Source organism: Apodemus sylvaticus, chromosome 9, assembly GCF_947179515.1.
Source record: "Apodemus sylvaticus chromosome 9, mApoSyl1.1, whole genome shotgun sequence".
Taxonomy (NCBI): domain Eukaryota; kingdom Metazoa; phylum Chordata; class Mammalia; order Rodentia; family Muridae; genus Apodemus; species Apodemus sylvaticus.
The window spans coordinates 84425860-84443382 of record NC_067480.1 but is presented as its reverse complement, the minus strand read 5'-3'; the positions used below and the strand labels follow the sequence as shown (position 1 = coordinate 84443382).

At 46.5% G+C, this 17523-nt stretch overlaps 1 protein-coding gene and 1 long non-coding RNA gene across 2 annotated transcripts in view; one reads left to right on the top strand and one right to left on the bottom strand.

Moving 5' to 3' along the window:
* The first annotated feature begins 5604 nt into the window (after positions 1-5604).
* The window catches only part of Tnfrsf21 (TNF receptor superfamily member 21), a 77145-nt gene continuing 65226 nt past the window's right edge, over positions 5605-17523 (top strand). Inside the window, exon 1 of the mRNA XM_052192327.1 lies at positions 5605-6174. Within this exon, the coding sequence (XP_052048287.1) occupies positions 6079-6174 (96 nt within the window). The 5' untranslated portion in view covers positions 5605-6078. The remainder of the gene's footprint in view (positions 6175-17523) is intronic.
* LOC127692203 (uncharacterized) lies at positions 14656-15323 on the bottom strand. Its single transcript, XR_007979421.1, has 2 exons — positions 15146-15323; positions 14656-14907 (listed from the first exon to the last, which is right to left on the bottom strand). It is a non-coding gene; the product is annotated as an uncharacterized LOC127692203 (long non-coding RNA).

Genomic DNA, 17523 nt, shown 5'->3' with positions numbered 1-17523 from the left:
ACGAAAGCGTTACTGTTTGAACATAGCTTGGAATGTTTAGGTCCTGGAGAAGCAAGGTGTATCCCATGTGTTAACTACTCCGCTGCTGCCAACCTTTCCAAGCTGCTTCGCTTAACAAATATTTATTGAACGAGGTCAGTACCTCCAATCTTGACTATGGAGATTCGAAAATTAAGATGCGTACTCTCGTTTTCCAGGACCTCGAAGGCTAGAATAGGCACACAATTGTAATCTGGCCATAGGATGATATCACACACAGCACTTCTGAGCCATGCAAGGGGAAGCTAGAAAAGGGACCATGACTTCTACAGTAAACGTAGATAAAGTTCTGTAGGTAAAGTACCACTTGACGTGGCTCTTGAAGCCCCCAAGGACTTTATTATTATTTATTTATTTATTTGCACATGAATAATCGATTTATTGAAGGGCTGAGAGACCACAGAAAAACTAGAGGAGGGATAGCGACCATCCAGGAAAGAGGCTTGACTGAGCAGAGGGTCAACCCCAGGAGATAGAAGGCAGTTTGAATTAATACGGGATTAGCCAGTCTCAGAGACACCATATGAATGGGCTGATGATAACTCCTCAGCCTTAGCCAGTGGAAACGGTTCTAGAAGGAATGAACATACAACTCTGATTGGGCAGATCTTTAGCCACATGCAGTGCCGGGGTGGGGGGGGCGGGGGTGTATTAGAAATGCATCCTTTTATTCTGGGCAGCCACACTGCCAGGCGAAAATAAGGTGTGTGTGGATTATGATGAGGACAGTTGTGGATCCTACTACCCATGCCTACCTATGCTGTCACTGCATTCCTTGGCTAATACACATTCTCTCTCTGCTCCTCCTCCCTCCTTCCTTCTGTTCCTCCCTCCCTCCTTTTCTCCCTCCCTCTCCCCCCTCCCTTTTGCAGAGGTGGGTATTGAACCCAGGACCTTGCATGTTATGATAGACAGGCACTTATTTCCTGGTGCTATGCTGTACTCTTAAAAAAAAAAAAAGACACTGTAGCTGTCTTCAGACACACCAGAAGAGAGCATCTGATCTCATCACAGATAGTTGTGTAACTACTGTGTGGCTGCTGGGATTTGAACTCAGGACCTTTGGGAGAGCAGTCAGTGCTCTTAACCACTGAGCCATCTCTCCATCCCTGTGCTATACTCTTAAGGATTCTAATCCGTTTCCTCTGGAGAGGAGATGGTGAGATTTTCAAAGGAAAGAAAGATCCTTGCTGGATCTATGGGACCCAACAGTGCAGGGTGTGTGGAAACAGAGCAATTTCACTCCTGCTTAGACAGCTTTTCACACTCTTTTTCCCGTTGAACTTGGCTTCATACACTTTTTGGTGTTCAGCCTTAGCTTTGTTAAATCCACCCTAACTCAGCCTAGTCGTAGGCTTTTGAATAGATTTACAGGACTAGATACAAATTTTCTCTTATGGAGCAGAGCTTACATCCCACCAGAAAGCAGTTGGCTACCCCCATAACAGTCGTAAGGACCTCCATTTAAAACAGACTTATATGTTTTCTGTGTGTGAGTGTTTGTACATATACATGTATTCCTTGTGCATGCCCGGTGCCCGTAGAGGTCAGAAGAGGATTTTTGTTGGATCTCTTGGAACTGGAGTTGTAGATGATTGTGAACTGCTATGTGGGTGCTGAGGAAAAAATCCAGGTTCTCTGAAAGAGCAGCACGTATTTTTTTTTTATTTAATATTTTAGAGAATTTCATACACAAATACTGTATTTACTTCCTTACCACTCCTTTTATCCAGACTCCTCCCCCAACCACTCCCTTCCAAACTTTATGACCTCTTCTTTTCTTTTTTGGAACTTATTTATTCAGTTTAGATGCATAGGCATCTTGACTACGTCTATCTATGCACCCCTTGCATGACCGGTGCACTAAGAGGCCAGCAGAGGGCGTCAGGTCCCACGGCTGCTGCGGCAGAGTTTCTCCCTTCATACCCTGAGACCTAGTCCTCACAGAGGCTTCCAGGTCAGTTCCCGTTTGATTCCTTCAAATCCTGTGTCCAAAGTGTGTGTTGTCTTTAGCCGTACGGTCTCAACGTCAAGTTCTGGGAGTCAACAAAGAGAAGCAGCAGAAGCCTCTGGGACTTCTCTGACCAACAACTCGGAGGTTTTTCATACCCGATACTAGGCTTTTTTAGGTAGTTTATGGCTCTTAAAGGGAGTATTACAGCCCAAGCAACACCATTTAAAGCACACATAGGCAGTATATGCATATACTTACACACACACATATACACATACACACATACACATACAACACACATACACATACAACACACATACACATACATATACAGTTGTGGGCAGCCATGTGAATGATGGAGACTGAGCCTGTGACCTCTACAAGAACAGTTAGTGCTTTTAACCACTTAGCCACGCCCCGTTACGGGTGTATTTTTAAGTAAACACGAAATAACATTTCCTTTGGCCTTTTCAAACACATTTAGTCTTATTTATGCCTCTTCCCTCCTCTCCCTCTATCTTATTCTTCCCCCTCCCGTTAAAGTCCTGTCCCTGCCCCACCGCCCCCACCCCCGACCCTACCGGAGTCACTTTAACACAGCAAGTGCTCTTATCCGGTGGAACCCTCTCTCCAGCATCCCCCGCCCCACCCCTGCCCCCACCCCCGCCCCCCACACACTTTTTAGAACTGAAACTTTCCTACGGCTTCTGTAGGGAATCAAGAGACAGTTTCGACATGTGACAGAGGGTAAGATGTCAACACTGCTGCTGCCTTTAGCACACAGCAGGTTTAAGTAGAAAACGGGAGGGGGGCGGGGGGGGGAGTGGAAATATCGAAAAATGCATTGATCGGAAATATACCAAGGAAATGGGAAGTTCTAGGAGTGATAAGCTAGAGGCTAGGAAACCAGATTTCTCCAGTATTGGGGGAAGTATGAACAGTTTAAATCGGGCTGGTGGTCAGAAGCAGTTGTTTTATGGCAAAGATAAGATTGGTCTTATCCAACTCGGCCTCATTTGTGCTTGTCCATTTTAGCTACAGTCATGCTTTATTAATACTTACCTTCTCTTTCTCTGGAGCCGAGGCAGAGAATCCATTATTTATGGCTGAAATATTCACCATTTATGAGTAAGTAAGGACATCTGCATGGCCATATTGAATATGTGGCTGTGAAGTAATTAAAGCATTTTACAGTGTAAAATGAAAGCTATTTCTCTGTTTTAAACATGCAGTAGAGAAGTGGCATTTTATATCCTAACAAGACTCAGTAGATTCCTTCTTTATCGGTTTGTGATGCATACCGAGGGGTTTTTACTTAATTAGCGCAAGCGAGATGAACTGAATAGGTTGCACCCAGAGGCGTAGTGATTGCACGGCTGTAATTCAGGTGGAGGCTGGAGGAGAATGAATGGGTGTGCACTGGTGGCTAACCTGAGCTACACAGCAAGCCCTTGTCTAAAACTAAACTAAAAAGCAGCCAGCCAGCCAACCAAACCAAACTCAAACCCAAAGGTGCGTGAAAATTCGAATTCAGATGACTAGTGTCCCATAAGGACCTTACGTGCCATGAAAGCCACGTGATAGAGAGTGAGCAGGTCAGGACCGCAGTTACCCAAATCAAACTCTCCCGGCTCAGAAGAACAAATCATACCCGGCCTCAAGTAACTCACCTTTGTCTGCAGGGCCAGGTGACCCCTCTTCTTTCATATGTCACTTTGTTTCCCTTTAAACAAAAAGACCTCTGATCGTAGTGGTCAATAATTTGAATTTTTGAAGAATGAACTGAATAATTTGAATGAAGACATAGTAAACACTCCCTCACTTTTGGAAGCCTCAAAGAGAGCTTGAGCAATGGTGGCCGCACGCCTGTAATCCCAGCACTCTGGGAGGCAGAGGCAGGCAGATTTCTGATTTCAAGGCCAGCCTGGTCTACAAAGTGAGTTCCAGGACAGCCAGGGCTACACAGAGAAAACCTGTTTTGGAAAAAAAAATGTTACCCCCTTCCTCAAATTCTGTATTTAAGGATAGTATTTTTCAGAACCTTAAAAAATTTTTACTGGAAACTTAATATTACAGCTTTCCCCTTCAGGGTTTATGGGTTTTTGCCATTTTTTTTTTTTTTTACTGGCAGATGTTTGAAAGATGAGAGTAGGATTAATCCTCATATTAATTTTTAAATGCATCTCCTTCTTCCAAAGAATGCTGAGAAAAAGAACCGAGTCTCAATGTACTAACCGGCAAGAAAGGAAACGGGACCCCTATCACAGCAGTTTCCTTTCAGGGCTCTGGACAGGTTCCTCGCTGCTGAGATCAAAAACCGAACAAAAGCAAGCTGAGAGAGGGGAGGTTTGTTCTGCCTTACAGTTTCAGGGATGTCGTTATTGAGGAGAGAAGAAGAGAAGAGAGGGGAGGGGAGGGGAAGGGAGAGGAGGGGAGGGGAAGGGATGGGAGGGGAGAGGAGGGGAGGGGAGGGGAGGGGAAGGGAGGTGAGGAGAGGGGAGGAGAGGGGAAGGGAGGGGAGGGGAGAAGAGGGGAGGGGAGGAGAGGGGAAGGGAGGGGAGGGGAGAAGAGGGGAGGGGAAGGGAGGGGAGGGAAGGGGAAGGGAGGGGAGCTGAGGGGAGGAGAGGGGAGGGGAGGGGAGAAGAGGGGAGGGGAAGGGAGGTGAGGAGAGGGGAGGAGAGGGGAGCGGAGGTGAGGAGAGGGGAGAAGAGGGGAGGGGAGGGGAGGGGAAGGGAGATGAGGAGAGGGGAGGAGAGGGGAGGGGAGGGGAGAAGAGGGGAGGGGAGGGGAGGGGAAGGGAGATGAGGAGAGGGGAGGAGAGGGGAGGGGAGGGGAAGGAAGGGGAAGGGAGGCAGCTGGTCATATAGGATCTACAGGCAGGAAGCAGGGCAAGCCACACATAAATGCAGAGACTACACTCGCTTTTTCCTCTTGATCTAGTGTGAGAGCCCAGGACACCTCACAAACACAGCAGAGTTTGGGAACCAACATACAAGTCTCTTTGTATCTGGCAGTTGATATAAGCACCACGGTTGTTGCTTTTTTCTAGCCTGTTTAATCGATTGATGATTGATTGATTGATCGATTGATTGTTGAGACTGGACTTTGCTCTGTAAGCCAGGCTGTGTGGAACTCCTACTGTGGCTGGCCTGGAACTGGAGAATTTCATATGTCAGCCTACAGAGTGCTAATGCCATCATTATGCTCAGGTCATCCATTCATTCATTCATTCACTCATTCACTCATGAGATAGGAGTTCTCTGAGTAGCTCAGACTTTCCTCCAACTCTAAATCCCCCTCCCTCAGCTTTCTTGGCAATGAAAATACAGGCATGCGCTATTATGCTTAAGTTATATTTGCTGTTGTTAATACTTATGTTAGGAATAGAAAATAGTCTCTGTTTTACATACAATCTACTTGTTTTTGTTGTTTTTTTTTTAAAGTTAACTCGGGATGAGGGTTGTGTGCAGGACTCGCAGGCTAACAAGCAAACGCAATTCCTCCAGCCAACGCCAAGGGGCACCCTCTCCTTCCCCCTCGGTTTCTGGAGAGCCTTGAGTTCTTTCCATCTGCACAAAGAGCCCGGCCTCCTCCCGGGTGACATCACAAAGGGTCGTTCTCCGCCCCTTCGGCGCCACCACGTGTGTCCCCGAGCTGAGTGGCCATCCGACTCAGTCCCTCGCCGGCCGGTCCGGGCAGCGGAGGAGGCGAGTGGTTGGTAGCGGCTGGAAGCTTCGCTATGGGAAGTCGCTCTTTAGCGTTGTCGCGGCTAGCCCTGCTCCCTGGTTCTCCGCAGCCGCTGTCGCTGGAGAGCACCGGGAGGCGCGGGTTGCAAGCGCGCCTGCTTCTCCCCGCCCGGGCGCCAGCGCCCCTGGGCAGGTGCTGAGCGCCTTTCCGAGCCTTCCCTGCTGCCTCCCTCTTCCGCCTGGCCGCCTGGCTGCTGCAGTGCACATGGGCTGCTGGAGGTAGATGGGCTCACCGCCCGGGAGGCGGCGGTGGATGCGGCGCTGGGCAGAAACAGCCACCGATTCCAGCTGCCGTGGGGCCGAGCGCCCCGGGTGCTGCTGCGAGCCCCGGGCTCGGCCATGGGGACCTCGGCAAGCAGCATCACCGCCCTCGCCTCTTGCAGCCGCATTGCCGGCCAAGTCGGAGCCACGATGGTCGCCGGCTCTCTTCTCCTGGTGAGCGATAGGAGGGGACCCTAGGGTGGCGGCTATGTTCGAGCCTGTGTCCGGGAGCCGGGCGGGTCCTCGGGCCCGTAGTGCTGGAGGCGCGCGGTGGGACCAGCCGGGTTGGAAGGATTGGTAACAAGGCAATAACTAGAGCGAGGAGGATTCCTGCTAGATCATTTGTGTGTGTGTGTGTGTGTGTGTGTGTGTGTGTGTGTGTGTGTGTGTGGTGAGCTAAGACTAGTGAGTGTTAAAGAATTATTTTTCTTGCAATCTGGCTGCTTGGAGGAGGCGCGAGAGGTGGCCGCCCCGTCGTCCTGCGCATTTCAGGGCTTTTGCCCCCGACTCGGCCTATCTCGCACCCCAGCACCCAGCCTCACCCCAATATCACTCGCTGCCAGACCCTCGGGCGCGGTGAGAGGCCCGAGTAGTCCTGTCAGTTGCCAGCTGCCGGTTGTGGCCGCTGCTTTGTCGCTACTGCAATGTCATGTCCGGATGCTACCGCAGTGGAGACAGCGGGACCGGTGCGCTCCGGACGCGAGCAACCGCTGCATGCTTCCGCGCGCGAGGCATTCCGGAGTAGGGCGCAGGCCACCCCTTGCTTCAGTTTCCTTGCTTCTCTCCTCCCTCTTGGCTCAGATGGGTCCTGATTTCTACACGCCAAAAGAAGAAGGGGCGGGGGAGAAGAAGGACCCAGAGACCCAGGCGCCTCTAAAGCACCGGCTTGGAGCCAAAGGGGCGCAGTGGCTCTCAGTAGAGGGGGAGGGGAAAGAGCTACATAAAGGAGGATTAATGTTCTCCATCCTTTTCTTATTTCTCCTTTTCTGTGTTTAGACATGTCACCACGCAAGATGATGCAGGCTCTCTCGGCACCCAAATCTGGGGCGTGCCCGGATCGCAATCCTCCATCATTTTATCTCATCAAAGCCTGACATCATCCCTTATCCAAAACTTACCCTCCAGCTGGCCCTTTATTTCCAATATTGGGGCCAAGTGGGGAATTAGGTGGAAGAAAATTTGAATTCAAACCCTTGAGACGCCATAAACCAGTCATGTCTTTTATCCCTGCAGGGAGGATGAAGATTGTTAACTAAAAACTAAACAAAAACAAAAAAGAGCTTGTTTTCATGGTTGGGCTGTGTAAGAGAAGGCAGGCCTCTTGTCTCCTTCCCCTAAAGGGCTCACTGCCTGGCCAGCCAAGATCTGCTGCTTCCATCTCAAGGCATGACAGTTGCTATGGCTTGGGAATTCATTCTACAGACACTCTGGTTCTCTCTCTCTCTCTCTCTCTCTCTCTCTCTCTCTCTCTCTCTCTCTCTCTCTGTGTGTGTGTGTGTGTGTGTGTGTGTGTATGTGTATGTTTAGGAGAGAGAAACAGAGAGAGAGAGAGAGAGAGAGAGAGAGAGGAGAGAGAGGGGGGGGGCTAAAGAAAGTTTGTTTGTTGTTCTTAGCATTTCCCAGGTAAATCTCAGTGTCCCTGGGGAGACTCTTCTCTGTCTTTTTATAACAATGGCAAGGTCCAAGTCCTTTAAACAAGTGTGGATGGTAAACAATCAGAGACTCCTTGGAACCATGGACTTGAATTGACAGACTTAGACTGAGAGAGTTCATGGAAGCACAGATCCTAATGACCAGAGTTAGGTCCCCTGCTGAGTTCCCTTAAAAGGCCTTAGAGCTGCTTCAGTGATGGGCATACACTGCTGTGTGCCCCCACCCCACACAAACACAATCCTGGGAGATTAGTCCACTCACACATCCAACCTGAAGTCATTGCTCAATGCGTAGTAATTTGGATTTTTTTTTTAACCTCTTAGCATTAAACAGGTACTTGAAGATCTCAGTATAGTAAAAATGTATGCTTTAACTAACCAAGAAAGGGCCCAGCTCATTTTATTAAATGATCAAACTCAACTTACCCACAAATTGCACCCAGATTTGCAACTGATAACCTGAGAATGTAAGTTTGACAGTTAAATTGAAGTTTAAGAAGGGTTTTTAGAGACAGTCTAGAGACGATGATACTACAGGGTCTCTTGATCTCCTGGTAACTATGGCAAAAGGGTTTTATTTAAATTGATGGAGTAGGAGGAGGGTGAGCTCATCAGCCTGGAGTGTGGGCTATGCCAGGAACCATCGAGAGCTGCACAATGACCTTCTCTTCTATCCCCACTTTGGATGGTCCAGTCACCAGGACGGACCCTCTTCCTGTATACAACAGTGATCTGGTGACTTTGTTCTCAGGAGAATTGGCCCCAATGGTAATCTTGGGAGACACCAGGTAGGATAGCTCACGTAAACATGATGTGAGGTACCTAGAAGAATAATGGGGAATACAGGAAGGTTAATTTTGTGCATATACAGTATGGTTACGTAAAGAAAGAACAATGGCTTTCAATTGCCCTTCTCCCATTTTTTCATAGCAGTCTTTGTTGTTTTTTGTGCCTTTTTTTTTTTTTTTAGCATGATGAGCTAGTCGCAGGAAAACTTACTAGAGGCTCTGATATGTGCACCTATTATATGAACTTGTCGAGAGAGCAGCAAGGTAATTTACACAGAGTATCTCCTTCATGCCCAATATCCCTGACAAACAGGTGTCGCTTCCATTCCACCGGTGAGAAAAAAAAGTCTCCAAGAATCTTAGTGGTCTGTTGTCGTATGTGTTGACTCTGGGCTGGAACGCCTTGGCTCCCACTCTTACTTGGGTACCACATTGCCTGTTTCACAACCTCGAGTTGTTTGACGGGTGTAAAGGCAGAGGAGGCTCGCCCGCAGAAAGCTGAGATGGTGACTTGATTAGCTGGAGAATATAAGTGAGACGTACACAAGGACCTTTGGAACGTGTCATTCTGGTTGCTTGTGTTCCTGTTGTTGAAGCATTGACGTGACCCCGTCATGTTTGGAAGTTACTCACAACCTGAAATGCAGCATACGCATTCCAGGCCAAAGTTCTGTAAATGAGACATTTAGATTTGTGGTGGTTTAGGGAGCGTCCTAGAAGGACTTGCTTCCTGCAGTGCTGGCTGCAGTCAGAGGTGCCTCTTGCTTTTAGGGGCTTGGTTTGATATACAGATAGTATAGTCAAGGGCTGGTCAAGGGAGGAAAGCAACCTCCTTGGTCAAGACATTGGATTCGGAGCTTTAGAAACTACTCTTATCCACGGACTGACATTCCTGCATAGGGAACATAGCAGAAGAGGGAGTGGAAAGACCCAAAAGCTGGGGGAACAGAAGTCTGCTGTGAGATTTTTTTGACTCCTGGAAATGTCAGGGAAACTTCACTCATGAAGTCCCAACAGCATGGCTGACTAAGCAGGACCTGAACAGGGGTGACAGCAGTGGACAGGCTAACACAGAAGGGGGTGACCTCATAGGGCCTCAGCCCTAGGCAAAAAATTAACAATGTGGGCAACTAAGAATTATGTATATGTGTGTAATGTCTGTATATAATACGTACACACATACACACACACATATATAAACATATACACACACACACACATATATATATAAACATATACGCACACATATATATGTGTGTGTGTGAATAAAACACATGTGTTACAAACACGTGCATATATGTTATCTATGTAACAGCAATGGAAAATGACTCCATGAATTTAAGTAGTGCAAGGCTGGACCATTTGCTTAGTAGGTTGTCTGGCTGTCCAGCCATCCCTTTTCTAGGCAGCTGGCATCTCACCATTTCTGGTCACCAAAAGAAAAATAAGACCTTATTTATTATTATTATTATTTTTCTTTTTGCCAGTGGGAGATGGTCGGTCACATCATCAGACTTATCTTTCTGCCTCGAGGGTCCCAAGTGTTACTGTTGGCCACTGCTACTGAGTTCTACCTTTCATCTCTCACAAGAAATGGCTATCTGCCTAGGCAGGAGTGTGCGTGTGAGGTCATCTGGGGTGGGGTGGGGCGCTCAAGTCCGAGGCTCGGTGACAAATCCAATTAGAATATGAAATCAGAGCTGGAGCATACAGAGGGCTTTTTCCCTCTTATATACTTTAACGTAGCATCTTAGACCGTGGGAGCTGGGAACAGCTAGGCTGTTGCTGATCTAACACCCCACACAGCCTGGCTGAGGGAAAGAGCAGCCTACACTGAGGAAGTGACTATTTTTCATTTTACCGAATCTCCATGGTGCAGAGGCAGCGTCCTAGGCTGCGGAAGCCTAGTGGTGAAGCAGGATTAGAACTTTGGCATGAAGCTGGTCTCTATGGCGTATAAAACATGTGGCCGGTGTCAATGGATCAACGGATGAGCCGGTTAGACCCCCGGACAGACACATATGTGATGATATTCATGGCTTCAAAATTTGAAATCTGTCAGAGGAGGAAAACACTTCTATTTTGGGAAAACTTTCCAGTCTTGAAATAATGTATCTTAGTTGACTTATGGGAAATTGGCAATGAGGAAGAACAAGCAACCCAGTTCTTCTACTGGATTGAACAGTTCCTGATTTTACCCTGTAAGTTATCACCACAATCAAAGTCAGGTCATGCTTTCTCATTGGGACTAAAGGTAAATGACTGACTCTCAGGTCCAGTCACAGACAGACAGACAGACAGGGCCTCTAGCACAATTAAGCAATTAAGCTGAATCTACAAGAAAAATATTTTTTTTCAAGTAAGATGTATATTTAGTGTGGAAAAAAAAACCCTCTGGGATTACATGGGCACAGGCCCACCTTATACATTTGGACAATGTCTATCAGTTGGTAAAAGCAAGCACAGTTAATGCCATATATTTGGGGGGAAGGAGTTTGCTACCACCTTCCCCAGTGATCAGGAGTGAGTTGGCTTCTGGGTTGGATCTGGTAAGTAGTTGATGTCTTCTCTGTTGGAGGTTGGAAATTGGGGACATCACAACTTGACTTCACACTTGATTCCATCTTGAGGAGAGGCAAAGCTTCTTGGGAACCTTGGTAGAAAAGCTGCAAATTGGCTTTGTGCTTACTCAGCCAGCACTTGTAAACTATAATTGGCTTACATAAAGTTCACTATTATTATTATTTTTTTCTTTTGGTGACGGGAAACGGTGAGATGCATCATCAGACTATTCAAGGGCCAGGACGAATTTGACTTTTCCTTGCGTAAACAGCTCTGCCTATTTTCCAGAAAGCACTAACACTCCCGTTGGCTTGCTTCCCCCCCTGCACAGGCCTGGCAAATTGCGGTAATGCCAGGTCACCGCCAGCAACTTCTTGGCAAACTCAGGTGCTGCTTCTCTTCTGTGACTAGAAGAGCCCAGATGAACTCAGAGCTTTGGTGGCTATCTGGTGGCCATTTGGTGCTGAGTCCGTTTGGAGCATGAGATGCGGATATAGTCAATGGACAGAATGGCAACTGAAGCCATTGGCAGGAGCAGTTTGGTCTCTTGTTTTCCATCTCCACTGAGTGCCAGCAGGAGGCCGGACTTTGCTGCCTCCTGCATTAGAAGCCACCGAGCTTGTGTTCTGTAGGAATAGGGATGAGACCGTGAATAAACACCGGCGTTCTCCAGTGTTTATATTTGTCAAATACCTAAAAATCAACAGGATCTTAAATTGGCTTGAACCTGGCTGCCACCTGGTTGGCCAGTGATTATTAACCTGGAGAAGGCTGGCAGATGTCCAGAAATGGGGTGGGGGGCTCTGCCTATGGAGAGAGGTTTGGTGACCATGCTGTTGACTGAGGGCAGATGCGAAATCAACATCCTTGAAGAGTGCCAACGTCGGGGTCTTGTATGTCCTGGTTGGAGGCGACATGTCTGTACTGTTGGGACAGTTGTGCTCAGGGGCCTCTCGGGACGATGCAGGATACAGCAGGACCTGGGTAGGTTGGCTGGCTGCCGCCCCGTGTCCTTTCATCTCTCCAGAATAGTTGCAGGCTATGCATGCCGCTTCCCTGGTCTAAGACACATACAAGGAACGGAGAAGCACCACAGCTAGCCGAATCAGAACAAGGTTAACAGAGCTATGAGAGATGTCTATATAAGTTCCCATTTGCTCTTCTGCGACCAGGACCACAGTGGTGGCTCTCTTGCTTGGCATCATTTGCAAAGTCTGTTTGGAGGGAAAAGGAACTCGGGCTTAGTAGAGTTAGACAAGACCATGGAGTGTGTCCATGTGCCCTGGGCTCAGGAGAGCGACTGTGATGTCGTAGAGCTCCTGTGCTAGTGGTCTTTGGAGGAGGGCTAACAAATGGCTGGTAACCATTTATATTGGGATATTATTTGATTTATATATTATTATAAATTATTATGTAATATGCTCATGTATATATATATATGTAAATGGTCCTCATTTATTGAGTACTTATTACTGCATTGAATATCTTCTGTAAAGCACTATAGCATATATTTTTACAAGTCCTGGAGGTCATAGCTTTAGTCCCATTTTACAGATTCCAGAATAAGGTGTGATAGAGTTTTTACTCTTCTGCCCATTATTACGTTCTGGACAGAGGGATGAAATCCAGCTCAGCACAGTTTCAAACTCGTAGCTCTCTCTGCCAAGGGCTGGGTCCAGGGTGGCTCTCTTCAATTTCCCCATACGTTTGGTTCCTCTAAAGGGAATGGATTTGCCCAAGAGTTGAACATGCTCATCTTATTTTCTTGAGTTTCACGGTGGTGCCTGGATCAAGTTTGCCAAAACTCCTGGTGCGAGCCTGGTGTGTGTGTGTGGGAGCTGGAAGGGGAGGGCATGGAGACATGGGCGAACATTTTCCTATGGTGTGACTCTGACGGACCATGGTGCCACGGTTGAGATGGAAAGACACTGCAGCAAATTGAAATGTTATAAATAGGGAACGGGTGTGTTGCTCTCCCGCAGCCCTGGGTCACTTTGAAAAATATTTGTTTAGTGAGTAATAGTGTGGTGTGGGTTCCACTTTGCTGTGTAGTTAGTTTCTGCTCCCTTATTCTGAGCACCCGAGGACCTGCTCGGGGCCTCTTGGCTGCCAGCCTGACTCTTTGTATAGGATAAGTTAATAGCTTGGACCACCAATGACTTGCATTTGTTCATTTCATTCCTGCTCTCTGGGAACTGGATTTTAATTCCATGGGTTGAGTGGTTCGTGCTATGAATATAATGGGTAGGTTGCCACAGTTACTGGAAGCACCTTCACAAGCCAGCTCTTAGAGGGGAAACAATGAGAGCTTCATGTGTATGATATGTTTCAATATCTTCATACAATGAGAGCTTCATACATGCGTATGGTATGTTTCAATCAAATCCACAGCCCTCCACTCCCTCCCCCTTCAACATCTCCCTGTCACCTTTCCGTCCCAATTTCATGTGTTCTTTCTCTAAACCCACTAAGTCCATGCACGTATAGGTACGTGAGTGTAGAACTATCTACTGCGGCATGGACAGCCAGTCAGGAGCCCCATACCCGACAAAAATGGAGTCTCCCTCTCCAAACAGCTATCAATTCCTAATGGCTCCTCAGCTAGGGGTGAGAGTTTATGACTCCATCTCCTGTCCACGCAGGCTTTTGGCTGGTTTGGTCTTGTACAGGTCTTGTGCATGCAGTCCCAACCATGATGAGTTCACGTGTGCAGTGGTCTAGCATTTCTAGCAAATACTGTTTCACTATAGTCACACAATCCTTTTGGCTCTTACAAGTTTTCTTCTCTTGTGTGAGATCCCTGGGCCTTGTGGAGAGGGGCTGTGACACAGCGGTCCCGTTGAGCACTGGACTTTCTGAAGTATCCTATTCTCTGTCCATTGACCAGGTGGAGGTCTCTTTATTGATCCCCATCTACAACCCAGTTGGAAGGGGAGGGAGCTATGCTAATGCTAATTAAATGAGCTTTGAGATCTGTTGGAATACCTGTTTGTAGCCTTAGCAGACCAGAGTAAGACAAAAGCTGGAAGGAAATGATTTGATTATTAGTCCCAGTAAAGAGATTGGAGTTCTGGTTTCCCAAGAACCTTTGTGACAAGACCACTGTCTGATTTCTCTGCAGACACGGCTAGCTCTGCTTAGCAAGGAATAGGAGAGGCTGGAGGGTACGAGACAAGGAAACCTCCAGGCAAAGGCGACGGGTTTTCAGAACAGTCCAACTAGTGTGTTTGGGCTTATTTTTGTCCCACTTTTCTTTCAGTAATTATTTCCCTTTTTCCTTCAGGGGTATATTTGTGTTTCTCAACTTACTAAAGTGTAAGTAAGGACTATCTATTAAGTAACAGGCATGATTAGGGTGTGGGTATATAGAAGTGACAGGTTATCTATAATCTCCTCTTGGAGTTCACAGAAAACGTCATGTTTCGTGGTAATCATCATAAGACAGAAGGGAGTGGATTTCAGTGGAAGGAAGCGGTGTGTGGGATAGACCCAGCGTAGGACAGAGCCTGTGTCCTGGTCTCTGACCACTATGGCTGGGAAGAGGCTGTGGGACTCTTGAAGGTATGAAAATGTCATTCAGTGCAGGAGAAGCAGGCTAATAACACGGCTTGAAACATAAAAAAACAAAACAAAACAAAACAAAAAACCAGAAATAACTTATGCGTTTTTTTTTTATTTGAGAGGGAGAGTGAGAGAGAGAGAGAGACAGAGAGAGACAGAAAGAGAAGTGTGTGTGCGCGTGTGTGCGCGCGCGCAGGTGGCCTCAGAGGCCAGAAAGGGCATCGCATCTCCACGAACACAAGTTCCTGGTAGTTTTGAGACACTACATTGATATAGGCTCTGGGAACCAAACTCCAGTCCTCTGCAAGAGCAGCAAGTGCTTAACCACTGAGCATCACTTCCACCTGCAAACATTAAAAAAATAAAATTTTAATTAATCCTTAGAGACTTTCAGCTAGTATATTTCGAGTCTATTGCCCCGCCCCCCGAAGCTCCTTCCAGATCTTTACTTACCTCTTTACTTACCCAGCACTCTGTACACTGAGTACAGTTTGTGCTGGCTAACTACTTTTGGCTATCAGGCCACAAGCAGTAAGGAAAACAAACAAGCAAGCAAGCAAGCAAACAAACAAACAAACAAACCTGCTTCTCACACTGAGGATGGAACCTAGGGCTTTTTTTTTTTACATAGTGAGTTCTACTCTCAGCTCTCAGATCACTCCAGAAGTCTGAGATCACAGTCCTGGGGTAGTGGTGGTGAAGATGAATTTTCTAGAATTTACTGGTGGTGAGGTAGGAAGGTGTCAAAGGAGGCGGACACCTAGGTTCCTAAATTGAAGTCTGTGATTGGAAGGACGGGCTGGGGGCGTGGCAGGTAGGATGGGAACCCTAAGGGTCTGACGGTTAGTGAGTAAGTTTGAGGTGTCTGTGCCGAACATTGGCTTGGGCCTTTGTTTTGCCGTTTAAAAATAGCTGACTCGCTGCAGGTTCGAAGTACATTGAGCCATCTCGACCGTCTCCAGGCGCTTGGGCTGCCGGCTGCCCTCCTCAGCACCCAGCCGCACAGACATCTGTGTACACACAACGATGCTCTGGCCCCCTTTAGGTTGTTGCTTCTGATCACATTCCCCAAAGTGGCATTGCCAGGTCAGAGGAAACGAATGAGTGGTTTTATGGCGTTCGCTGCAGATTGCCAGATTGTTTTTTAGGAAGACAATCAATTCAGAATGCCACCAGCCACCTACAAATGTGCTTTCTAGCCCATGAACCTACCGGGGCTGGACTTTCTCATTTCAAATTACTTATCCTCATTTTTAATTCAGAGTGTAAGGACCTTTTGGTGGTCTCCGTGACAGTTTACTCATTTCTAGGGGCATATTAAACTTACTTGCTTGATGCTTGCCTTTAAATAACTCACGGTCTCTCTATGGAGTAGAAGCTATGCTAACCTTATTTTTATTAATTCTATTTATCATTCTGGGTATAGGTTCTTATTAGCTATATATGGCATTGCTTTACATTCTATTGGCTTTTTATGATTATGTTTATGTATTTGCATTGCGTGTGTGTGTGTGTGTGTGTGTGTGTGTGTGATGCATGTGGGTATCTCCGTGTCACAGTGCATGGAGGTTGTGGGTCCTGGGATAACTCTCTACCTATCAGGTTCAGTGTTAAGCCCTGTTGCCCGCTGGTCCATTTCACCAGCACTATATTCTATTTTTAATATTACTATAATGACATGAAAAATTAGGATTGTATCATTAAACCTTTTCCTTTCTGGGTCTGAGAATATTCTTTTTGTTTTTGTTTTTGGATTTTTCCCCCCCATTTTGTTAGCAATTCATCCTTTGACAGGTAGTTATAAAGCAATATCCTGATTGCTTTGAATTTTATAATGTTATTGGTTGACTGTTGGGCTTGTTGATATTTCTGGATATTGGTGTTGTGTTTGTGGTGGGAATCCCCTCGGTGTGAAAGGATATCTGTACACATGTACGAGTGTAATGAATTCTGTGGGTAAACACACAGGGGAGTGCTGGGCACAGCTGATTCACCATTTCAGGCTGTTCTCTGGTGGAGTCTCCTGGAACTGGTGATAGTTGATATGTTAATTGTACCCGTCCAGGAGAAGATATAAGGAGTATTTTCTGAACTCTAGACTAGGGGATCAGAAGACTTTTTCTGTAAAGTGCTGGGCAGTACGTTTATATTATGATATCTGTGGTAACTGCTTAATTCTACCTTTGTGAGGAGACAACATCACTTTTGTGCAAGACACGTGCAGACAAAGAGTGAGTCTGGCTGTGTGTCAGTAGAACTTTATTTGTGGATACCGAAAATTGAATTTCACATAGAGTACTATATTGCTCCTCTTTTCATTCCTCATTACCTCCCAGCTATTCAGACTATAAAACCGTTGTAGGCCTATGGGCTATACAAAACTATATAGTGACAGAGTCCAGCCTGCTTCTAAACCAGGGCATTAATATCACGTGAGACCAAATTGGGGAAACTCACTTTGGAAAACCCTTGCTTAATTGTGCTCTGGGCATCTAACGTGATATTATTAATTGTAAATACTTTCTCTTTTATGGTTTTTTTTGGTTATAAACTAAGGTTTATTTCATTTTAATTAATTAACTAACTTATTTTGAGATGAGTCTCAGGTTGACTAGCTGACCCATGGCTAACCTTGAGCTGCTCCATATTAAGTGCTGGGATTATAGTGTGTGCTGGTTGTGGGACTCAGGGGTTTGCACACATCAGGCAGGCACTCTAACAGCTGAGCAAGCCACACCCCTGGAATCTCGAGTGTTTGCTAGTCTGTTGGGTTTTTTTTTAAAAATATATTTTGAGAAGTAGCCTTGCTTTTTCTTGTCTTTATCTTGATGTCTGCTTTAAAAAACAAACCTCTACAGTGTGTTCTGTGTTTGGGGAAGTGGGTTTCAGGATTCTAATCTTTTATTAAATTAAATAAAAGAAATAATCAAACTTTTGGTGTTTGAGAAAGGATCTCCCTA